Source organism: Culex pipiens, unplaced genomic scaffold, assembly GCF_016801865.2.
Source record: "Culex pipiens pallens isolate TS unplaced genomic scaffold, TS_CPP_V2 Cpp_Un0003, whole genome shotgun sequence".
Taxonomy (NCBI): Eukaryota; Metazoa; Arthropoda; class Insecta; order Diptera; family Culicidae; genus Culex; species Culex pipiens.
In genome coordinates, this window is record NW_026292820.1 from 890,099 (window position 1) to 915,263 (window position 25,165).

At 44.6% G+C, this 25,165-nt stretch overlaps 3 protein-coding genes across 3 annotated transcripts in view; all 3 read left to right on the forward strand.

Moving 5' to 3' along the window:
• Nucleotides 1-756, forward strand: part of LOC120424212 (protocadherin-like wing polarity protein stan) — a 63,497-nt gene extending 62,741 nt beyond the window's left edge. The window contains exon 11 of the mRNA XM_039588266.2: nucleotides 6-756. Coding sequence (XP_039444200.1) covers nucleotides 6-39 — 34 coding nt within the window. The 3' untranslated portion in view covers nucleotides 40-756. The remainder of the gene's footprint in view (nucleotides 1-5) is intronic.
• A 195-nt stretch (nucleotides 757-951) lies between these two features.
• On the forward strand, nucleotides 952-17,729 carry LOC120424231 (uncharacterized). The gene is made up of 2 exons (XM_052711356.1): nucleotides 952-1,605; nucleotides 1,672-17,729. Exon 2 carries the CDS (start codon nucleotides 15,261-15,263, stop codon nucleotides 17,718-17,720), a length of 2,460 nt encoding a protein of 819 aa, XP_052567316.1. The 5' UTR covers nucleotides 952-1,605; nucleotides 1,672-15,260; the 3' UTR covers nucleotides 17,721-17,729.
• Nucleotides 17,730-17,927: 198 nt separating this feature from the next.
• Nucleotides 17,928-19,571, forward strand: LOC120424209 (uncharacterized protein K02A2.6-like). The gene has a single exon (XM_039588264.1). The coding sequence runs from the start codon at nucleotides 17,928-17,930 to the stop codon at nucleotides 19,569-19,571; it is 1,644 nt and encodes a 547-aa protein (XP_039444198.1).
• Nucleotides 19,572-25,165: the final 5,594 nt, after the last annotated feature.

Genomic DNA, 25,165 nt, shown 5'->3' on the forward strand with positions numbered 1-25,165 from the left:
TTCAGCAAAAGAAATGACGACGAAGAGACAACCGTGTAAAAGTTACAGCTAAGTTTAATTAATTTAGAATATTTTAACATTCCATCAACGATACTCAGTAATAGCCATTTTGATAAGCCCGGCATGGTGGTTACAGAAGCATTCCAAATTATTTGTAGAGTTTTATTTGAAAAGGTCCTACAAACATTGGCGTACTCGTAAACACTTTTTTTTCGCAATATTGAAAATCTCCTTGGAGCACTATCGTAAACAATCCGACTTTTTGTAAATTTATATTATTTTATGCGGTCCCACCTCTCCTCGCATAAACTTTATAATTCTCTCTCTCTCTCTCTCTCTCTCTCTCTCTCTCTCTCTCTCTCTCTCTCTCTCTATCTCTCTTTATTTCTCTCTCTTGTTTTTAATTGTCAAATTTCAACCGGTTCAGCATATCAACCGGTTTAAATAGCCGAATGACACAGATCAAAACTATGGAGACTGTACGATTGATAGTTGTAATTGTATCGACTTTATGTCAACCATTCTTCTTACATATTGCTATTATTTGATTACTGGCTGTTCCTATTCCCGACAAACATATAAAACACAATAGCTTATAGGACCTTTTTAAAAAAAACTCTAGATTTGCAACTAGACTCTTAGGATTTACAGTAAGGACAACTTTGTATGAATTCACAAGAGTATTTCGAGCATTCCATGACTTGTGGCAATATGTCTTAATAAAATATTTTATTGGATTTTTTCCAAACAATACAACAGTCTTTTCATGATACCATGGCCCAGTCAAATCAATCCGAATTCTGAAACTGAATCTAGTTTGAATCGTACACAAATTCCGTTTCAAACGCAACAACCGGTTCGAACACGGAACCGGTTGTTGCGTTTGAAATGGAACTTGTATACGATTCTAATTAGATTCCGTTTCAGTATTCAGATTGGTTATGGGATGGGTCGCGCAATTTAAGTTACACTCAAAAAACCTTTTACCACAAAGTTGCATGAAAATTCCGGTGGCAGCCAATTTTTGGACCAAATCAACGTTTGGAACATGAGTCATGCAACTTTCGCATTGCATTGCATGTCAACTCCCCACTCTAACGTTAGGGGGGCTGCGGGCGATAATCTGGCATCGCCAGTGCCAGTTCAGACACTTTAGTTCAGACACAATCCTCAGAATTTTCGATTTTTTTGTGGCACACGCACACCTCTATACTTCCTTCATGGCCCACTCACACTCTCATTTTTCCATAACGCGCAAACGTCAAACATTTTCCTTGCTAATCGGAACCTGTCGGAACGTGTTTACAAGGTTGTTGTTTTTTTTTTTAAATGAAAAAGTGCGTTGCTTTTAAACAAAATTCATGGTGAGTTATGAATTTTATTTAGAATTCAAGACAAAATCATTTATTTTGATTTATTTTCCCGACAACAGGTTTGCTCGTTTGCCCCAGAAGATGGAATATTCACTAGGGACGGCTTGGCAGACTCGCAGCCGCCGCTGCTAGATAACACGTCTCTAGAACCGATCAAAACGGCCACATTTGGCAAACCAAGGAAGTTCTGCCACCAGCTGGCTTACCGGAACAGGAATCGAAGAATCGGAAGGTATGTTGCGGGAGTTGTTTGATGGGAATGCTATTTACGAAAAGCTGACACAGGATTGTTTTTCAGCAAAGGAAATTCCCAAATAGTTGGCCCTGGAGCCAGAACGCGGTCGGAGCGGAGTCGTCGAAACTACTCTCCAAAGCACATCGCCGTTGTACCTTATCCAATGAGCAGCACAAACGGCACTGGCTTAAGTGGAAGGATTGATTGCGACGTCGGACGGTATATCGAAAGCCACCGATTCCACCGGCCGCGATTGTTCGACGACACCGCCTAGCTACGGAAACCGAGAGGTTCAAGGCATCCGTTCTACCGAGGACCTACTACGGGTTAAGGTAGACAGTTTGTAACAGTTCTTTTGGGGGGGGATGCGATTAGCGACTGGTGAGGTGAGAGATACGGAAATAAAATTTGATTTTTTGACCCACCACCACAACTGTTTCCGCCAACCAACGATCCGGAAAAGACCACCCTTTTGAAACTGGCTGGGAGCCACACTGCGAAAGGGCGTGTTGCTTTGAGAACCCGGCTTAGCTTCTCAGGGCAGGTCAAGTAGGAACCACTTATTAAAAGCGCATCAACGGAAACGGAACTAGGAATAGAAAAGGGACTCAAATACCAAGTGTTCTTTGAAGGTGCGTTTCGCAAAAGAGTCACACGGAGAAATAAACTTCGCATCCACTCGTTTATTCTCTGGGGGCAGGTTTTACAATTTTGGGGAACGTGCACGTGTGGGGGGATAGAGAGCTCTCTTAAATCTAATCTGACCTGCTACAGCCTAAGGCTGTTTTATGTTGCTGCACACTCAGTCGCCGGCGCGGTCCACTGGCTCGAGGATTTGGCGCGTCCTCTACGGACTCGCACGCCTGTCCGATTCTCGATCGGAAGCTGGCCAGCTGGGCTGGCGTGAACGACTGGGTCCTCTGGCTCACGTGCGTTGGCGGGCACGCTACGGACACGTTGCTCTATTGCTGCTGCTGCTGCTGCTGGGCGGGCTCTCGGGCCGCCTGGTACGAACGCTGCACGGGTGCTGCTCTGTCGCTGCTGCTCTGTCGCTGCTGCTTCTGGGCGGGCTCTGGGGTCGCCTGGCACGGGCGCTGCGCGTATAGGGGTTTCCTACACGGGTGATACAACTCGCCACGGAGTGGCGACTTCGCGGGGACACGTGGTACTCGAGATAGCACTTCCAGGCGTCGGTGAAGTCCACTGGCTCGGGGATTTTGGCTCGTCCCCTACGGAGCACTCACCTGCCGATCGATGTCGGGTTATTGACCAGCGCCGCTGGCTTGAAACGGCTGGATCCAATGGCTCACGTGCTTTGGCGGGCACGCTACAGACTCGTGCTTCGAGCTAGAGTTGGAAACCACGTGTCACGGGTCGAACGCCGGATGGGTCGGATGCTGACGAACGTCGATGGTGGTCCTGTGGCTCAAGGTCGTAAACGAGGACCTCTACGGACGACACCACGTGGCCGTGGGAACGGCTCAGCGGACCAGCGAGGCTGGTTCTCGTCGACGATCGCGTCCTGTGGCTCGGAGGGGTTGGTATGGCCTCCTACGGACTCTCGGCGGACCCTGGCGGATAGGCACGGTTCGTTCGCTGTGCTAGCTGGCTTGGGCTGCTCCGGTGTGAAGCACGCGATGGCGTGGTGCTTGCTTCACGGTGCGGCACCGCGTTGTGGAACGGTCGCGGGTGCCAACGGGAAGAAAGACCTAACAAAAGAACCTTCGCATGTGAAGGTTCTACAGGCGAAAACGAGAAACCTTAGAACACTGGGCCTAAACTAGCGAATTTAATTACCTTTTGGTCTATTTTAACACTGCACGCCCGCGGAGGGTGGAAATGCACTCGGCGTAGAAAATTGGCCTAATATACAAAATGTGATAAAGCGATCTAAATTAGTTATTCTATTTGACGACCAAGGAGTAGACTCCAACTCACTTCCAAACGCAAATCTCTTGGCACACGCGGGTACAATTTGTACGGCAAATTCGCTTGGGTCACTTTGCAACACTTTCTAAACTTTAGCAACTCTACGACTTCCCTATTGCTTGCGATCTTCGCTAGCGCACGATCTCGGAGCAAATGGCAGAGAGACCTTGACTACGCTAGCTCGAAACCTTGACCGCGAAAAGTGGCTCATGCGTGGCCGGCACTGATTGGCCAAGGCCAAGGTCCTCTCGCATAGGGCCCTTGTTGCTAGGCGTTAAGGCAAATTTGAGAGAGTTTCGAAAGGTTGATCGATCCCGCGATCATCGTCTACGGGAGTTGCAGAGTAGGTCTATTTTTTAAATTTTTAGTTCCCGTGCTCGCCACCTCACACAGTTGGCGCTCGCTCATTTAGGGGAAATTGATGATCGCCCATGATCGTTCTTAATATGGTTACAAGTTGTCTTTGTAAGCTTCCTCCTCCGCATCCTCTAACAAGCGGCACTCCGCTGGCATCCCCAAGACCAAAACGGCCACCGTGGCCTTGGCCAAACAAAGGAATCGATTTCGAGGTGCCGCACATCAACTTTAGAACAATACCATGGGTGGCATCGCAGCAGTTTCCGCAGCCTTCTTCACGAAGGGCACGCACAACCCCGGCAACGATCACCACCAATTCTACCGCCTCCAGGACACGGTCATCGAGAAGGATCCGGAGTGGATGGTCGCCGTGAGGGGATTAGAAGCAGAGGTTTAGCAGGCGGGACGGGGTCAACGTGAAAAACGCGAAATTTTATGAAGTTTGACCCGATTTTGGAGACCAAGAGCGGCACCGGCGACAGTGGCCCCCAATCCGGATCGCGCTTCAGCAAGTTGTTCCGCCGTGGTGCGAATGTGTACATCCAGCAGATAGTGCGAACTTTCGCCAGGTGGTTTCGCAACATTCGCTTCCCCCAGCAGCAGAACCAGCGTCCAGCACCCAGAGCATCCTGCAGAACGTGCTGTGGCGCTAAAAGCTGCAAGATCAGCGCAAGATGTTGTTCGAGCCGGCAGTTGAATCGGCCGTAGCCAACCCGGAAGTTCAGCAGTTTGTCCAACACGTCTGCCCTACCATCCAACGCAGCCGGTGGCCGGTGCTGAGCCAGACGGCCGCCGGAGCGAACCAGTTATCCGCCAACTCAATGTTCCGCGGCCGTGCTGTCCAACTCGCTGCATCTCTCGCTGCCACAGGGGGCGTCACGCCGTGGCTTGAATCACTTCGGCAAGGCTTCCGTCACCATGGACCTCAACCAGGGTTGCGAATGAGCGAGCGCTCACGGAAAGCGTGCTCGCTCCAGCTGGAGCGTGAGTTTTTATCAGGTAGCTCGTGCTCGCTCACGCTCACCGGAGCGTTTTGCGCTCACGTGAGCTGGTGAGCCAAAGTAGGTAGTTGTTTTTCCCTGTTGAAGCATCTGCCTGTTTGAAACGAAGTTTCTAGAACTATCTCAGCACAGGCAGCAAAAACAAACAAGAAAGTGGTCAACACACACACAAACACAAACAAAAGTAAGCAATAAAATGGATGTAGTCGGCGAACCCAAATATACGTTCTATTTAAATTCAGAATTAGCCAAGGGGCAGAATGATTTACTCTTGAGTGTGCTAACAAAGAGCTAACTCATTCTTAATGTGAAAAATCATTGACGTGAAGAGATGCACTGATATGTATAAAAAATTGAATTAATTGACAAATGTTTATTTTAAGTTGTTAGAATCCGGAGTTTTGACTCAAGGTGGTTTTAAAAACACCAAAAAAATAAAATTTGTTTTATTGAACCTTTATAAAACACAGCAGTGAGCTTTATAAAAGTTATAATCATCCCTCATATTCGGATCATTTTAGAGAATGTTCATATTCAAAAAATCATTAATTGAATCTGTAATTGAATATTTTCAGAGGCTTGGTAGCGGAAGTGTTAGATATAATTTACTTGACGGAAGAGGAACCACCGAGGGAACCACCCTTTATGTGCTAAAACGTAACAATGACAATTTATATTATTTCATTCAAATGGGTTATTTCAAACACTAGCAATTTGGAGGCTTTTTGTAAAAAGATAAATGTTTCAACAATTTTACCCTATTTTCTAGAATGAGAAAGATTAACTTAATAAAAATGATCATCCGTTTCCAAGCACTGAACGATTTATTAAATGGAATGACTTTTGTTTAATGGTTGCTCATTCTGATCCGCACGCTGGAATGGTAGCCAACAAACTGTTTAGGTACATAAAACAGTTTAATTTTATATTTTAATCAACCAATCATATATACCTCAGCATAAATCTTCTTGAATTATTTCATTGTTTTTTAAGTTTTTCTAAGGATTACAGTCCTTTTTGTTCACGCGCTCATACCCTTCCTTTGTTTCCACTGACATGCTGCGCCTCAAGTACAAACCTAACTAAGATTGAAAAACAATAAAACTGTCTCAAAAAGTAAAACGATTCGCGATACTTCCAAAGTGAGCGCTCCATGAGCGAAAAATGAGCGCGAGCGCGAGCGTGGGGCAAACGCGAGCTGAAAAAATCGGAGCAAACGTGAGCGCGGGCAAACGTGAGCTAGCTCGCGCAGCGCTCCTCCTCACGAATGAGCGAAAAGTGAGCGCTCACGAGCGCGTGAGCGCGTGAGGAACGCAACACTGACCTCAACTGACCAGCGTTGATTTGCTAAAGTGCTTTTTTTGCTTCATTTTCCGAGAGTGTAATCACTTCTCACACTCTTTTTGTTCGATTGCCGAAGGCGCTTCACTTTTCAATGTTCTCATTAACTTATTTTCCCCAAAAACATTCATTTTTGATCGATTTTACATTTTACTAAGTTTCGTTCCTACAGTACCGTCAGTGAGGGTGACTTTGGGTCAAAAAACGATACACCTCTCGTAATTTCTTAATAGCAAAAACAATTTGAATAGCATCGAACATCTTTTATCGTAGAATTGTTCTTAGATGGTTTACTAACATTTTCCCAAAATATGGTGTAATTTGATGGACTCTACCTTAAATGGCAATCGTTTGAAAATTGACCCAATCCCTCCCCTTTGAGGGGGTGACATTGGGTCAAATGAAACTAAAATGATGCTCAAATAAAAAGATATAGTAAAAACAAGTCATCCAACAGTGTTTCTTGTTCGAGGGAATCGTATTGACATGCTAAAATATTGGAAGTAGAGATTTTCAAACATTTGAGTACTTTTTGATCAATTCCAACAAAAAAATTAAAAAGTTGATTTTTCGAGAGGTTATTTTTGACCAAAAACGTACCTCAATTTTAGACAGCTGCTAAAATGACAGGATTTGTTCTACGAACGAGATTTTTTCAGAAAAGTCAGCTTAAGATGTCCCTTGCACAACCCTTTTAACAGAATACCTGAGAAATGGTAAAATCCGTAAAAAATACTTTGACCCAATCTTACCCCCAGACCCAATGTCACCCCCACTGACGGTAGGTATTTCTTTTAACGGTACGCATCAACCATTGCTTTTGCACCCAGATATTTGTTACAGATATTTTAGTATCTTCAATACTACGGGAGCTATCAAAATATTTTTTTATTCATCCCCTAAATTACTGTCTTCGTAGTCATTTACAACAAAGTTTGACTATTTGTACAATCAGGTTCTGGCAGGATTGGGTCCGTAAGTTTGACAATTTAGGAATAAGAAGACAACGACTTCCTTGGTTGCTGTGCACCCTTAAGGCCAAAAGTTTCCGTTGTTACTTATTAAAAAAACGCAAAAAAACCCAATTACAAAAAAATACAAAATAAAATACATAAATTCAAAGATACAGAACATAAACAAACTTAATATAAAATACAAAAAAACAACTAAAAAAATATATAAGAAACAAGCTTTACCCGACAAACTTCGTTCTGCCTTTTTCGTTTGTTGACGTTTTATCTTTTTTGCTTATTCAGCCTCCTGTGATCAAAATTTGATTTTACGTAACTTTTCCCAAACAATCTGCAGATTTTCCGGAATCGGTTCCAGATTGACCAAAGTGTCAATTAGTCAGCGTATAAACCTTCCTTGGGCTTATACGAACCCAACGCAACAAAAGCACCTCGATCCGACGCTCCGTATTGAACTGATTCGCGTTCGAACAAAACCGTCGAAATTTTTTATATATATAGATAGATAAAACTATAATATATACTGAAATACTAAAACACAAAACTACGGAATACAAAAATTAAATAAAACACTAAAATATAAATAATTTGATACAAAAAATTTAAACTACAAAGAATACACAAACGAAAATACAAAAATACAAAAATATAAACCTGATTTAATCCCACCTGGGGTGAAATAGAGCCTTTCTTACAAAAGGAAGATAACTGCAGTTGATTTTCTTTTTCAAAGAAATAGCAAAATAAAGAATGGTTCATTCATTAATCAATTCAAAACTCAACCTGATTTTTTCATATAACTGAAAAGCCCCATTTGTTTGCCACGGCTGGGTGTAAGCTGTGCTCACACACAAGCATTTTCAATTTTTTAAATCAGAACATATTATTTTTGAGGAAGAGAATTAGCTCACAATTTGCGATGTTCGTAATGTTTTCAGCCTATCAAAATATTAAGAATTAACGAGAAAACAAAATAATTCCGTCTTGCTCCAGAGCGTTAAAGTGGTTACAAAATGACTGGCAGAAAGTGTTTCTACACCCGAGAATTGGCCGTGTTGTAAACGATGTACCGTAATCTGGGGTGAATCGGGACTACAGTCTGAATAGGGACAGCAGTTTTTAGAGCACTTAAAGCTTTTAAATTTGGAAATGGATGTACACATTTTATTGGCCTGAGTCTGTTCTAACCGAAACCAACCAGAGAAATCAAAATATTGTGCTCCAACATGGTTAAAACTGCTGTCCCAATTCGCCCCATGTGTCCCGATTGACCCCAGTTTACGGTAACGGTAAAGCCGCTTAAAAGTTCTTGAAAGCTTTGAAACGCCCACTGGAATTCACTAAACTGATATTTAGGCGTTAGGCAAAATTGTGAGCTTTTAAAACAAGCCAGAAAATTATGTCATTCATTCATTCATTCATTCATTTTTTATTTTGGTGGGCAAAAAGCCCCCTTGAGCTGTGTCAGACACATTCTCAAGAAGGCATAAAAACCACCTCATCTTAACGCATCAACAAGTCGAGCCAAACATTTCATTAGGGCACAAAACCAAAAAACGGGATTCGAGAAAATCGCTGGCAAAAAGTGGACAACTTGTTTCAATTCCTATTTAAAAAGAAAGCTTGACTGGTGGTATTTTTACTGATGATACGATAAAACACATCATTATCCTCAACTCTGCATTAATGCTTCTAAATTTATGTTGATTTTTGCAATAAAAATCATAATTTAAAAAAAATCTCGTTATTAGGCCCTTTTAGCTTTCCAACTGCTGTTCATAATGGGCCCTTTCTAAATGCAATTTCGAAGAGAATTAAAAGGGCACTAAAGCGCTGTCACCGGATTGTTGTTTTGAATGATGTTTACGGGCCCTTTTGTTTAGTAAGAAATAATGAGGAATTCAGTAGAAATTTTGATTATTGGTGAAGTTTTGTGATCGAATGGTGTAGATAAGGTATGTGAAACATAAAAATTCTTCAAAAGTGTACTGAACAGCAGCCGCGGGCCGTATTAAATATTGTATTTCGACGAAGTTTTTTTCTGCAGAAATCCTTGGTGAAACGTAAACCAAACTTTGTTTTGAAGTGAATTAGTGTTAAGAATGTATGAAAAGTTCACTTAATAACATAGAAAGTTCCTTAACCACGAAAAACTAACAAAAAAGAAAAGGGCACAATTGAACTTTTTTTCTGGTTTGGAGTGAACATTGTTATGTGCCCTTTTGTTTTTTTGATTTTTTCAATAGGAAATTGTTTGCTATCAATCTGATTCTTGGAGGGCATGTAGGGAGTGTAATAATGAATGGAATAGTGGAATAATCCTAAATGTTTACGTTTTGGTTTTGTGCCCTAATGAAATGTTTGGCTCGAAGTTTACAAACTCCAATGATACAAGATTTCTTAAACTAATACATAGAACACAAATAAAACTTTCCCTAATCCTAACCTAAACTAAGATCACAGTTGGATATCACAAGTAGAAAGCTTCTGGTAGCGATGGGTCAAGTTTTAAAATGGTTTAGGAAAAGTTTCCGGAGTACGTTGCGAGACAAATGGATGTCAAAGTGCTCGTAGCAATCGTTAAAGACTCTACACATGCTCGACACGGCCGCGTTGCGACCGTAGTTGGTCGATGCGCGTGGAATTCTAATGAATTGGTGAGATCTGATCGTACGGCGTTGAATGTAGAAGTTGACTTGCTCAAGAATCTCAGGACAGTCAATTGAAGACTTCAACAAATCAGACACGAAGATTGCTTTAGCTACGTCACGACGAACAGATAGAAGGTCAAGACCAAGGGAATTGCAGCGATCTGCGTAGCTAGGTGGATTTAGTGGGTCCACTAGGGGGATGTGGCGAAGCGCATACCTAGTGAACTTCCGTTGAACCTTTTCAATTCGCTCGATACCGTTTTGGTAGAACGGAGCCCAGACCACCGAACAATATTCTAGTGTCGAGCGAACCAGTGAGCAATAAAGTGCCTTCAAACACGAAACTTGACGAAAATGTTTAGCCACACGAAATCAACCATAAGTTCTCACCAACACTTGAAGCACCTTGATTTTGACAGTGCAAGCGGATTGTTGTTGTTTTCATTTATCAGCTGATTGAAATATTTATTATTAAGCACAATTGAATAATAAAACAATTTTATAATCATAGACCGTTCGAGGGGCGGGTTGGGAGATGTTTCGTCTAGGCTAGATTTTCTGCCGCGATATTTGTGGACCTGATTTGGACCTCAACCTTGACCTCAACACATTATCGTGCTCGTTTGCCTTAGATGTCAGGGAACGTTGACTGGCTTCAACATCCGTCTCCAAATTGACCGTGTCTGGTGTAACATCTTCGGTAGGGACTCTTGACACATTAGCTGGCCACTTTTGTTTGGCTATAGCTAGCCGCCGTGCCCGACCAGGCTCGATTGACGGAATTTCCACCGTCAGACAGGCACTTGCGTTGGCATGAAAACACTTCAGAAAATGTCACCCTCCTTCTCCTTCTACTACTGTTGCGCTCATGAGGCTGTTCCTTTGGCACATTATAGCCGTTCGAGGTACGGTTGGCAGAAATTCCGTCATGCCGTTCTGGACAGAACCAGCTACAACGGAATCCATCTTCCGGTAATCGCATGTACTCCGGAGATGGCAAAGTTACAGCTTCCAGTTGGCGAGTTTGAACGATATGTGAGTATTTCCTGTTAGATACTTGGAACAGAGTTCAAAGTTGGCCACATCCCGTTCTCGACGTGAAGAGCCTGGGTGGAAATCGGATGGGAACCTGGCTTGTGAGACAAGCCGCTTGCAAGCGGCAACGGTCGACCGACGACGGTCAACGGTAAACAAAAACAACAAGAAAAATGTGACTTTTCTTTACGTCAGTTATGACATTTCTATTAAAGGTGTATATATTCAGGGTGGGAAAGTATCACAGACAACAGACGTTTTGTCTCAATTCTTCCCTTGTGTAAATCATTGCTACAGTTTTTTTAGTTGTGGCAATCCGTTTGTGGCGCTGCAGTCGCTTTGCCCTGACACATTGCCGCTGTCAAAAAATTCGCTTTCCGCCTACTGTCATTTTCTTTCCGCCATAATATTTGTTGGTTTTCAACGTTTGTAATCGTTTGTTCTGGATGAAAAATTGATTTCAGCCGATTTCAGCAAATTCTCTCGCGCTTGCAGCTGCTTGACAAATGTGAGGCAACCAAAGTGGACAACCTGGTTCCCCAAGTAACCGCGAGGCACTAAATAGCGGCATTAAATCAGCATTATATTGGCATTTAATACCAGCAAATAATGCTTCAAAACATTAAATCAGCACTTTTCCCTTGAGAAATATTTCAAGTGGCGCACAGTGATGCCGATTTAATGCCTTCACCGAAAGCTCGAACAAAAAAAACTGCTTTATCGACGTCAAGGCTGGGGGAAAAAAAGGACAGCTAGCTGCTCCACACACTTGGTGGTGGGCCTCCTTTGTTTTTTTTTCTCCTGTTGCGTTTCATGTGTGAGTGTGACACTTTGATGTTATTCTTGCATTTTTCTCGTCGATCTCCAGGATGCGCGCCAGCCAACTGATGTATTCTGAAATGAGTGTTTGTTTTGAAAGTTTTAATCGATGTGGTTGATGCATCGAACATTAAGGAAGACTTTTTTTCTGCTGTTTCGAGTTTCTGGTTCATGAGAAAAACTCGTTGTCATTTTGTTGGACGAAAATTATTGACGAGTCACTTAGCAAATTGCGGCCATCCAGTCAAGTACAGTACAATCAATTACGGAAGGCTTTGGGTTAATAGGGACAAGTAATGGCTAACGGCTAACCTAAACTGTTTTTCCGAGGAGTGCTTGGTCCACAGTTTTCCACAAAAAAATAAACAAAAAAAACATTTCAGTCAGCGGGAATTGAACCCAGTTCACGCAAAAATAAAACTGTTGCACTCTGGGGGAAATGCGCCTTAGCCCGCACGCTTATTAGAACGGCATGACGGGAGAAGGATTAAAGTCAATAAGAGCGTGCCTGGCTGAAATGTTTCCCGTATCGATAAGTTACTTTGTTGATAAACATCAAATGCTTTGAAGCACATTTTCAAGGTCGTAAATGGTGATTTAATGCCAGTTGTAATGCTGCAAAGTTTTGGTACTTTGAGGCATTCGCAAAGCTTATTTACTACTTCAAAGCATTCGAGTGCTGATTTAGTACTGAATAAATACTTCAATTTAGTGCTTGTGGTTACTTGGGTCCTGAACCGGGGGGTTGGAGGATCGCTTGAAGTGGATAGCCGGTGGGGGAAACTGACGCGCCGGGGGGAACATTCGAGATTTAGGCCTTTGGTATGGCGACGAGGGTTCGCCGGAAGTGGCGGCATTTGAAGGTGGTGTGGGTTTCGAGGGCGTTGAAGAGGTTGGTGACTTCGATGTGAGGGTTGAAGTGATCGTGGTAGCTGGTTTGTCGGTTCCGGAGATAATCTTCGGAATGCGGTCGTTCGGGGCCTAAACGTTTACGGGGTTGGCCATGATAGTAGCTCTTGCTGACGGCGCCGATGACTTCCAGACTTTATCGTGTCATACTTTGCTGTTTCTCATTTTTCGACAGATCCGGATTGTTTCGTTTCTGGTTCCGGATCTTTTCTCTTCCAAGAAACGCTTGACCATCCTCCCGATTTCCACCGGGTCTCCTCATCATTTTCGCTCTCCTCTGTTGGTTTTGTTTATAAACACAACCAGCAAGAATTTGACAGCCTCAAGCGCGGCCCTGGTTGCTGTGTTTTAAAAAGCATCAGGCTAGAATATTTTTTTAAATATCGATAATGTAATGGAAAAAATACTTCTATGTGCTCGTGAATCGCGTTAATTAAAAACTAAAGTAGATTTACTAAACGTAATCTTCACTTTTTTTTTTCAATTTTTTTCGAAAAATTTAAAAAATATTTTTTTATATTTCTGGTTGATGCATTTTCAAACACACCTTCTCAGAAAACCATCATGGCTGCTTTAGAGAGTGGCAATAGGCTAACAGATGGCGCTACACACAAAAAAAATATTACGGCAATGACAAAAGTAACGTACTTTCGAATTAAAAAGTTGTTAAAATTTGCTACATTAAAAGTTTTTTTCTTGTTTTGAAAATGAAAACTTTGACTGCTACAGTTTTTGAAAATCTCATTGCTCACTGATTTAAAAGTTTTTCTTTTTAATTCGACTGTAAAATTTATTTCATTTTGACGTTCTCGTGTAAAGCGGTAAACGCACTTCGGAAGGAACCGGTCAAGAAAAAAATCAAATGGGCAGAAGCGGCAGCTAAAGCAAGCCAGAGAGGGTGAAGAAAAGCCCCAAGAAATCGCTCCCTCTCCTTTGTTCTGCTGTTCGTAAAGCTGTTTCTTGACCCCTTTACTTCCGATCAGCGTACTAGCCTTAACCGTGTACGCCTAAGTCGCAAATGTAAACAAACACTTTGGTGGGTCCGGTGGTGCTGGTGAGTCTAGGACGCAAAGTAAAGCCGACCGCGGCAGCAGCCAGGACTCGGACGCGGAAACCTTCGTGAGCCAAACAGCGGAACGCATTCGAAGGAGGGTGGTGCGTGTGCGGGACGAGGTGAAGTGTTCAAAAAGGACAAGGCGAGCTTCCTGCAGGAACTGCAGCTGTTCCACGACCGGAATGGGTAAGAAGAAAGCTTGGGTGTTTTGTGGGGCTTGTGATTGATTTTGTATGTTTTTTTAGGACGGGAGGTAGGAATGTGGATTCGCACCGGTTGTATTCGGTGGTGGTGGCCCGGGATTGGTGATTGAAGGTCAATTCCCGCGAGGACTGTGACGAGATCATCGAGGAGATGGCGCTGCCGAAGAGTTGCGTGAACAACGAGATTGCGTTGAAGAAGATAAACATCCGGTTTTGGACAAGTACGAGACAGGTGATTTTCACGGTGAGGAGAAGGAGCCGACGAAGAGGAGGACGACGAGAAGCGGGATAATCGGAGGTAGCCAGAGCGGATGTTGCACTCGGTGCCGGCGGTTTACAACACCTGTGAGTAATGAGAATGTGTACAGTGGCTTGCCAACTTCACTTACTTCCATCTCTTTTAGCAAATAACCGCCCACAAATGCTCATCTCGCAACGGCGCAGCTCCAGCCGAATGAACCCTGGAAAGCGTGCCGAAAAAATCTGTGTCTTTCTCGAAGGAGGATGAAGTGCTTGAAATCGAATTCCGTTCCGAGGGCCTCATCAACCCAATGTTCCGGATGCGCTTCCAGAATCGGGAACTCCCCGTTCAGGCACTTCACTTACCAGCCAGGAAACATCGATCACCCTTGCCGAATCTACAGCCAATTTCTCCAAACCTGTCCTGATGAAGGCCGGCAACGTGACCATCCTGTTCTCTACTTTGCTGTCGCGCGTCGAAACGTCCGTCTGGAACCGTCCAGCTTGGGGTCTTCGGAAGTGACCGGTGGCGTACCCTAAGAATCGGTACAGCTTGGACTCGGATCTTGGCCAGAAGCGTTAAATACAATAACAAAATGTCTTATTTAACATACTGTTTAAAACTTTTAAGAATAAATATAAACCAAGCCTAGAATCAAGCACATTTTTCTGAAATTAACACTGTAATATTAAATGTTGTTTATTCTTGCTATTAAAGGTTTCTTTTCTTGTTGCGTTACGTAGTTTGTGAACGACTAGAGTTAAGTCTTTTGTTGACGTTCCCTCCGAACGTCATTCATTGAAGCGCGCGTTCTCGCTCTTTCTCGACGATTCATTCATTCCGTTTCCGAGTGCGCAGCAATAAAGACGTTGTTGAATAAACGCTGTTTTGTGAAGTTAAGCAGAAGTATTTTATTTGACACAGAAATAAAACATGGTGTCAGAAGCACTCGTGGTGTTCCGGCGTCATTGAAAATCGCGGAAGTGTAGTGAGAAAAACTCATCCCAAGCGACGAAAAGATCATTTGCAACAGTAATTTTGGACAGTTTTGCAGTGAAACGTGTTTTATCCTGTTGGCAGCCATATTTTTTTCGCTCTCGCGTTGGGTTGAGTGTTTTCCGGAAGTGAAAAGTGCAGAAAAATGGATGCAGATCAGTTCGCCCAGTTTATGGGCAAGTTCCAAGAGATGATCGGTTCTCTGAAGGATCAGCAGGCGAGCGCGCCGGCAGCAGCAGCGGCACGTGGGCCTGCGGCGAATTCGCCGGCAGGAAATTCGGCGGCGGCGTCCATTCCTCTTCCGCCCCCGCTGGAGTTGGAGGGCGATATGGAGGAGAATTACAACTTCTTCGAAGGAAACTGGAAGACCTATGCTAGTGCGATTGGCATGGACGGTTGGCCCGATGCGCAGAACAAGCAAAAAGCCAGCATTTTGCTTTCGGTGGTGGGAAAAGACGCTCTGAAAAAATATTTTAACTTTGAGCTGACCGCGGCCGAGCGAGACGATCCAGCATTAGTGTTGACGGCAATCAAAGCAAAAGTGGTTCGTGAACGGAACAAGTTTGTGGACTGGTTCGATTTTTTCTCGCTCAGTCAAGAACCAACGGAGAGCATTGACAACTACCTGTGTCGACTCAAATCGCTCGCAAAAGTGTGCAAGTTCAATGCGTTGGAGGATGAAATGGTGAAGTACAAGTTGGCCACCTCGATCCGTTGGATGAAGCTCAGGTCGAAGTTGATCACCACCAAGAACTTGACGGAAGCAAATGCTATGGACTTGTGTCGGGCCGAAGAGATCGCTGAGCGGCATCCGGTTACTGCGGGTCAGCCGAGCGCGGAAGTGAATGTAGTGAAGAAGAGCAAAATGAAGTGCAAGTTCTGCGGTGCCAAGCATGACTTCACCAAGGGTGCGTGCCCGGCGCTTGGCAAGAAGTGCAACCGGTGCGGTGGAAAGAACCACTTTGAGAAAGTGTGCAAGGCTGACCGAAGAAAGAAGCTGAAGAAGAAGAAGTTCCGAGTGAAGAAAGTGCAAGAAGAAACCAGCTCGGAGAGTGAATCGACGGAAGACAGTGGTGATGAAGAAGAGGAGTCTACTGAGAGTGAAAGTGTGTCCATCGGAAAAATCGTCGACAAGTCCGGCAGCGGCGGAAATGTCTCGGCGGAACTGGAGCTGCTCCTGGACCAAAAGTGGCGGCTGGTACAGTGTGAGCTAGACACCGGCGCCAATACCAGCCTTGTGGGACGAAATTGGTTGAAAGAGATGACCGGAAGTAGCAACGTCAACCTACAACCGTCATCGTACCGGCTGCAAGGATTCGGCGGAAGCAGCATTCCGGTGGTAGGCCAGGTGAAAATTCCATGTCGCAGAAAAGGCCGTAAGTACAACCTTGTTTTACAAGTCGTTGATGTCCCACACGGCCCGCTCCTCTCGGCAAACGTGTGCCGTCTCCTGGGTTTCGTTAAATTCTGCAACACGGTCAACTTTGTTGCGCCTAAAACCGACCAAGAACTCCTGAACATCTACCGTGTGAAAGCCCAGGACATTGTCCATCAGCATGAGGGCGTCTTCCAAGGTATTGGTAAGTTTGCTGGTGCTGTGTCGTTGGAAGTCCGCCCAGATGTACCACCGTGCATCCAACCTCCGCGACGGATTCCGATAGCGATGAGAGGTAAGCTGAAGGACGAGTTGAAAAACTTGGAGCGGGAAGGCCTGATCGTGAAGGAGACTCAGCACACCGACTGGGTCAGCAACATCGTGCTGGTGAAGAGGAAGGAGCAGAAATCCGAATCCATTAGCATCTGCCTCGACCCGATTCCGTTGAACAAAGCGCTGAAACGACCCCATCTTCAATTTACCACAATTGATGAAATCCTGCCAGAGCTGGGGAAGGCGAAAGTTTTTTCAACGGCAGATGCTCGGAAAGGGTACTGGCACGTGGTATTGGACGACGAAAGCAGCCGGTTGACGACATTCTGGACACCGTTTGGTCGCTACCGGTGGATCCGCTTACCCTTCGGAATCGCTCCAGCCCCAGACATCTTCCAGATGAAGCTCCAAGGTGCGATTCAAGGACTGCGTGGCGTCGAATGTATCGCCGATGATTTGCTGATCTACGGAACTGGTGACACGTTGCTGGAAGCGCTGGAGGACCACAATCGCTGCTTGGAGAGTTTGTTGGTTCGTCTCGAGGAATGCAACGTGAAACTCAACCTGGAGAAGCTGAAGCTGGTCGAGAAGTCGGTGAAATTCTATGGACACGTGCTTACCGACAAAGGAATACAACCAGACGAGAGCAAAATCGCGGCAATCAAGAACTTCCCACAACCCACGGACCGAAAGCAACTGCAAAGATTCATCGGAATGGTGAACTACCTCAGTCGTTTCATACCCAATCTAAGCGCAAATTTTACTGTTCTACGACGACTGATTTTGGAAAAGGAGCCTTGGATCTGGTCGGAGCGTGAGGAAGAGGAGTTCAAGCGTGTCAAGCAGTTGGTTGCGGACACGCGCACCCTGCAGTACTACAACGTGAACGAGCCGATCGTAGTCGAGTGTGACGCTAGCTCTTTCGGTTTGGGCGCAGCAATCTTCCAGAGTCGATGAGTCATCGGATACGCATCTCGTACACTCACGGCAACCGAAAAGAACTATGCGCAAATCGAGAAGGAGCTGCTCGCTATTCTTTTCGCGTGTGTACGGTTCGATCAGCTTATTGTTGGGAATCCGAAAACGACGGTCAAAACCGACCACAAGCCGCTAGTCACCGTGTTCAAGAAGCCGTTACTCTCAGCACCCCGCCGTCTTCAACACATGTTGCTGAATCTACAGCGCTACCGTCCGTCCATCGAGTTTGTGACCGGCAAAGAGAACGTGGTGGCAGATGCAATTTCCCGAGCGCCGTTTGATGAACGCCAAGCTGACGACAGATTCGACAAGCGAGACATCTACAAGGTCTTCCGGGAGGTCGAGGAGGTGAAGCTCTCCAGTTTCCTGAAAGTCAAAGATGAGCAGTTGAACGAGATTATGGAAGAATCGGCGGCCGACGCATCAATGCAACTTATTGTGAAGTACACCCTGGAGGGATGGCCGACATCCGTGGACAAGGTGCCGGACAGCGCTAAGATGTTCTTCAAGTACAGGAATGAACTCAGCACTCAGGATGGTATCGTGTACCGCAACGACAGGATTGTTGTCCCTCACTCGCTTCGACGGAAGTTGACGGAAAAGGTCCATGTCAGCCACAACGGGATAGAAGCAACCCTCAAGCTGGCACGAGCAAACCTATTCTGGCCCGGAATGAGTGCTCAAATGAAGGAAGCGGTCGCACAGTGCGGAATTTGTGCCAAGTTCTGTCCGTCTCAGCAGCATCCACCGATGCAGAGCCATCCGATACCTGTGTACCCGTTCCAGCTCGTGTCCATGGACGTGTTCTTCGCGGACTACCAACGGAAGAGTTGCAGATTTCTCGTCACCGTCGACCACTTCTCAGACTTCTTTGAAGTGGATTTGCTGAAGGATTTGACCCCAAAGTCAACGATTGCTGTGTGCAAATCGAATTTCTCGCGACACGGAAAACCGCAGCGAGTCGTAACGGACAACGGCACCAATTTTGTCAACCGTGAATGGCAGCAGTTCGCACGTGAGTGGAGCTTCGAGCACACGACATCCGCACCGCATCACCAACAAGCTAACGGGAAGGCGGAGGCAGCGGTCAAAATTGCGAAGCGGTTGATGAAGAAGGCGGATGAAGCTGGAAGTGACTTTTGGTATGCCTTACTACACTGGAGAAATGTACCGAACAAGGTGGGCACCAGCCCCGCTGCACGCCTGTTTTCTCGTAACACACGGTGCGGCGTTCCAACCTCTGCCAACAATCTGAAGCCAAAGTTGGTATCGGGAGTACCGGAAGCCATTGAAGAAAGGAGGCAGAAGGCGAAGCAGCATTACGATCGGAAAGCAAGAAAGTTGCCTCAGTTGGAAACAGGATCTCCGGTGCTCGTGCAGCTGAACTCGGAGACAAACAAACGCTGGACACCGGGTACTGTAAGCAGCAAGCTGAACGATCGGTCGTACGTCGTGGAGGCAAACGGTACGCAATATCGACGAGATTTGGTGAACTTGAAACCACGTAAAGAACCTCAAACGCCAGAAGCCATTCCTGTTCAAGCAACTGTTCCCAACGTCGAAATGCCACCAATCGAAAGATCCAACAGAGAGTCGTCGTTCAGGTCAGCGCCTGCCGAAGCTTTGCCGGATCAAGAACTGAGCAACAGTGTTCCAGATGTAGGTGTACCAGAAGCGACCACGAAGCCGAAAGCAGGTAGAACTCCAAAAGCAGTGAAAACCCCGAAACCATCGAGATCACCCAGCGTTCCGGCAGCAGGAGAGAAGTTCAGCCGAACCAAGAGAGATGTGAAACTACCAGCCCGTTTCAAAGATTTCTATCTTGAGTAGCTTTATTTTTTTTTTATATAAAACAGAGAGGATGTTGCGTTACGTAGTTTGTGAACGACTAGAGTTAAGTCTTTTGTTGACGTTCCCTCCGAACGTCATTCATTGAAGCGCGCGTTCTCGCTCTTTCTCGACGATTCATTCATTCCGTTTCCGAGTGCGCAGCAATAAAGACGTTGTTGAATAAACGCTGTTTTGTGAAGTTAAGCAGAAGTATTTTATTTGACACAGAAATAAAACATTTCTAATTAAAAGTAAAACACTTTTACCGATACAACGATTTTGTTCCATAAATGCATGGTAGTATCAAAAACTTTCCAACTTTTAAATTGAAAAGTTTGAACTTTCTACGAATATTCACCAACGCGAACTTTTAATCCAACGAACGATCTTTTTAAATTCAGAGTATTTTTTCTTTGTGTGTAGTAGATTAGCAGGATGCGGCAGCCATGTTTTACATACGATTTTCAAATTATTTTGTTCTAGCCGCTACGTCTGTTGTCTGTGAAAGTATTAACATAATAACGAACGTTAGTATACTTATTAACAACGGAGTTTCCTGCCCCTTGTGCTCAAATAATTCAACATTTTTTCTTGCCTGCTCCTTTCATATTCCCATTAGCTGAAACAACTGCATATAAAACTTAGTTCAGGAGCATACAAAAATCCTTAAACAACCTTCAAACAAATCATTCTTCTCAGCTGTTTGATCAGGTTCGTCTTGGGTTCGTCCTTTTTATTACAAAACAATTGCATAAATAATCACAAGGTTTTGTGGATAAATGTACAGTGTGTGCATCTATTTGAACATTCTTTTTTTGTCAATTAAAGGATTATCAATTTGATTTATTCTAAAAGTGACCAAACACGAATTTTTTTTATACATTCCAAAATTCCAAACTAGCGGGGTTCAGCTGTACCATAATTATACCAGATTTCAAAATGGCGGAGCGGTTTTTTGTCCAAGATGACGGCAAAATGGTTACAACGGATAATTTAAAACAAATATTTTACAGAATTAAAACTTTTTTTGAAATATTAATTATATTTTGCGTAAAATAAGCCTAATGCAAATATTTTTTGATGTTTATGTCGATCAAAATTGAAAAAAATAGGTGTCGCTGAGTCTAGAATCGAGGATAATCGCTTGTAAAAAAATGGGAAACCAATAAATTCCAACCAATTTTGCTTTTTTAACACTTCTGAGTCACACATATCAACTTCCGGTCACGCAGAACAGATACCGGATGTTTCGGATACCGGTTCTGGAGGTTCTTAGACAGAACATAGTCATAACACTGATTGAAACATCATTGTAATCCTCAACTGCAAATGTGATAAAAATGTAGCAGAATGAAATTACATAAGCCGACTTCGGTACCAAAAGAACAGAACAAAAATAATTTTAAGAAAAAATGCAGATTTGCCAATTTGAATTAGCGAATCTGAATTCGCGAATTGGAACAACTGATAGCTGTCAAAAGCTTAAAACCACGTGCTCAAAAATATCGAACAGCCGACTCGATTTGGAGGATAGAAACATAGAAATTAAATGAAAAAAAAACCTCTCGCGGGTGAACCACCACGAAATTGTGTTTATTTGTTCATCAAATTGAGTGGCTTTTATTGCCAAATGACCATCTCATAGTCATCGAACTTTGGTGGCGGATACGGCGAGGGCGCGGTTTGGAAAGTCAAAGGTGTTCGAGTCTCGATAACGGCACTTTTTTTTGGTTGATGAACTGTTTTGAAAATGAACCCATGAGAATAACGCTCTCGCTAATTTCGGGATTTATCCTCTGTGTCCGTTTGCAGTACCTTTATACTACTAGATCGTGTTCTTTATTCTCAGTTGGCCACTATTGCTAGTATCAAACAACTAAATCTTCTTTCAAGCGCAAAAATTTTGACGCCATGGAAACCTAAGTATTTGAAAATATTTCACAAGGTAAAAGCGCAGGATACTCGTATTTATACCTAGAATTTCAAGCGCTCGCCATATGGAGAGATTCGTTTTTTTTTTTGAAGAATAAAATTTGATTTTCAACTGCAATTCTTTGGAAATGCGATGCAAAAATTATGGTAAAACAAATCATATATGTTGATCAAAAATAAATTATCAAAACGAAGTTTGAAAGCGCTGTGAAAGTTTAGAACCATAGAAAAATATAGCAGCAGACTTTCCATACTGCCCCTTCATCTGCGTGTTTCACTCTCGTTTTATTGATGCTAAGAATAAAACAAATTTTAATTAAATTCTTCCGAATAAAAATCAATAATGGTGTTGTTGCCACCTTTACCAACACTTTCTTGAAATTATGCCAGAGTAGTGGCATAATAAAGTATACCATCGCCGATACGCGGCGCTACTTGTTCTCGAGAAAAAAGTGATACAACTTGTTTTTGACAGTTGGACTTCTATTCTATGATCGAACCCAGAATCATCCGCTTACAAAGCGGACAGCGTAACCATTCGGCCACGCACTGCAAATCTACACTCAAAGTTAAAATCACTCTTTGTACTAAAACAGATATAAAAATGTTTTAAAAAGCTGATTTTCAGAATAAACCCAAATTATCTATATTGTGGTTTCGGAAATAAATCGAATTTTTGCGGCGACTTCTCCGACACTACGCAAACTTATCAACTTCATTTCTGAGTGTAACGATATCCCAGTCACGACGTTCTAGCAGGATTCTAGCAGACTTCTCACAGAGCTGGATATTCTTACAGCATTCTAGCAAAAATGTTCCACCCCACATTGACTGGGCAGCCCGCCGGCGGTCCGCTGGCGGACCGCCAAACCGCTCTGGCGATCCGCCAGCGATTGATTTGGCGGACCACGGGCGACCCGCTGGCGGATAAAATTTGCAACAATTTGGCGCACGATCAGTTTTTTTATCGTGACGTTGGTCCGCCAGCGACTCGCCCCGGGGTCGCCCAGGTTTGCCTTGAAATGTTTCACCCGCCGTTCATCCGCCCCACATACGCCGTTTTGTATGGTTCAACCGCCCCTATAGGATGGTCCGCCAGCGGGTCGCCCTCGATACGCCTCCCATAGAAAGTTCATCCGCCTAAAAAGCCCCAACCGCCGTGGCTCGCCCTCGACCCGCCTTTCATATACGGTTCGTCCGCCCCTGTAAGATGATCCGCCAGCGGGTCGCCCCCGATCCGCCCCCTATATAAAGTTCATCCGCCCAAAAAGCCCCAACCACCTTGGCTCGCCCTTGATGCGCCTTTCATATACGGTACAGCCGCCCCTGTAGGTTGGTTCGCCAGCGGGTCGCTTTTGATACGCCCCGCATATAAAATTCATCCGCCCAAAAAGCCCCAACCGCCTTGGCTCGCCCTTGATGCGCCTCTCATATACGGTTCAGCCGCCCCTGTAGGTTGGTCCGCCAGCGGGTCGCCCCCGATCCGCCCCCTATATAAAGTTCATCCGCCCAAAAAGCCCCAACCACCTTGGCTCGCCCTTGATGCGCCTTTCATATACGGTACAGCCGCCCCTGTAGGTTGGTTCGCCAGCGGGTCGCCTTTGATACGCCCCGCATATAAAATTCATCCGCCCAAAAAGCCCCAACCGCCTTGGCTCGCCCTTGATACGCCTCTCATATACGGTTCGTCCGCCCCTGTAAGATGATCCGCCAGCGGGTCGCCCCCGATCCGCCCCCTATATAAAGTTCATCCGCCCAAAAAGCCCCAACCACCTTGGCTCGCCCTTGATGCGCCTTTCATATACGGTACAGCCGCCCCTGTAGGTTGGTTCGCCAGCGGGTCGCCCTTGATACGCCCCGCATATAAAATTCATCCGCCCAAAAAGCCCCAACCGCCTTGGCTCGCCCTTGATACGCCTCTCATATACGGTTCAGCCGCCCCTGTAGGTTGGTCCGCCAGCGGGTCGCCCTTGATACGCCCCCCATATAAAATTCATCCGCCCAAAAAGCCCCATCCGCCTTGGCTCGCCCTTGATGCGCCTCTCATATACGGTTCGGCCGCCCCTATAGGTTGGTTCGCCAGCGGGTCGCTCCCGATCCGCCCCCTATATAAAGTTCATCCGCCCAAAATTCCATTCCATTTTTGAACATGCGAAAAAAGATGTGTTTTTCAATAATTTGCAGCCTGAAACGGTGATGAGATAGAAATTTGGTGTCAAAGGGACTTTTATGTAAAATTAGACGCCCGATTTGATGGCATACTCAGAATTCCAAAAAAACGTATTTTTCATCGAAAAAAACACTAAAAAAGTTATAAAAATTCTCCCATTTTTCGTTACTCGACTGTAAAAAAATTTGGAACTTGTCATTTTATGGGAAATTTAATGTACTTTTCGAATCTACATTGACCCAGAAGGGTCATTTTTTCATTTAGAACAAAAATTTTCATTTTAAAATTTCGTGTTTTTTCTAACTTTGCAGGGTTATTTTTTAGAGTGTAACAATGTTCTACAAAGTTGTAGAGCAGACAATTACAAAAATGTTAATATATAGACATAAGGGGTTTTCTTATAAACATCACGAGTTATCGCGATTTTACGAAAAAAAGTTTTGAAAAAGTTACTTTTTGCGTTTCTCTTTGTTTCGTCGTCCGTGTCTGTCGCGGGTGACCATGAACGGCCATGATCGATGACGACCAACTTTTTCAAAACTTTTTTTCGTAAAATCGCGATAACTCGTGATGTTTATAAGGAAACCCCTTATGTCTATGTATCAAAATTTTTGTAATTGTCTGCTCTACAACTTTGTAGAACATTGTTACACTCTAAAAAATAACCCTGCAAAGTTAGAAAAAACACGAAATTTTAAAATGAATTCAATTTTCAATTCGGTTTTATTGGTGAATAATCATAATACAATAAGTTCTTTTGCAATTCATAACAGAGTTTTGGAGTTCCTTTCAGCTGTGTGTTGAATCATAATCCATTTTGGAACAATTATTTCTATAACTAAGGCACTAACAAGAGCAAGAAAAAATAAAAAAAAACTTGCTAAAATTGCAAAGGAAAGGGGAAAGAAAGAGAAAAAGCTTATAACTAAATCACAGTATTTTATCCTTTGTAGATGTGCTTAATCATCAGCTCCCCGAGGGCCAGAAATTGCTCCGCCTTGTTACGGCAGGTCCGAAACCGCGTCATCATCTCCCCCGCGAGAGCAAAGAACTCCGGCAGGGTGAAGAGATCTTCCCCGGTGACTCCTTGCTGGGCCGCATCGCCGCTTCCGGCAGCGACCACGCTTGCAAACGACCGCCCCCATCCAGGAGGGACCGCTGGGTTGTCCGCTGGAACCGTACGCTGGCCAGCTGCAGGAACGGCTGCACTCGTACTTCGCAGAGGAGGGTGGGACGCTGCTGCTTTCTTCTTCCTCTTTTCCTGCTCCTCGAGGTAGGACTTGCGCGCAACGCATCCGCGGTAATTACCGGTATGGCTACCGCCGCAGTTCGCGCACTTTACGCGCGGCTTGGTTTGTTCTGCATCATCTCCAAGATCCGCTTTTCGTGGCAGTGCACACACCTCCGAGAGATGTGTTTCACCGCACTTCACGCAGCGGGGCGGGAGGTTGCAGTTCCGCGAGCCGTGGCCAAATTTCTGGCAACGGTGACA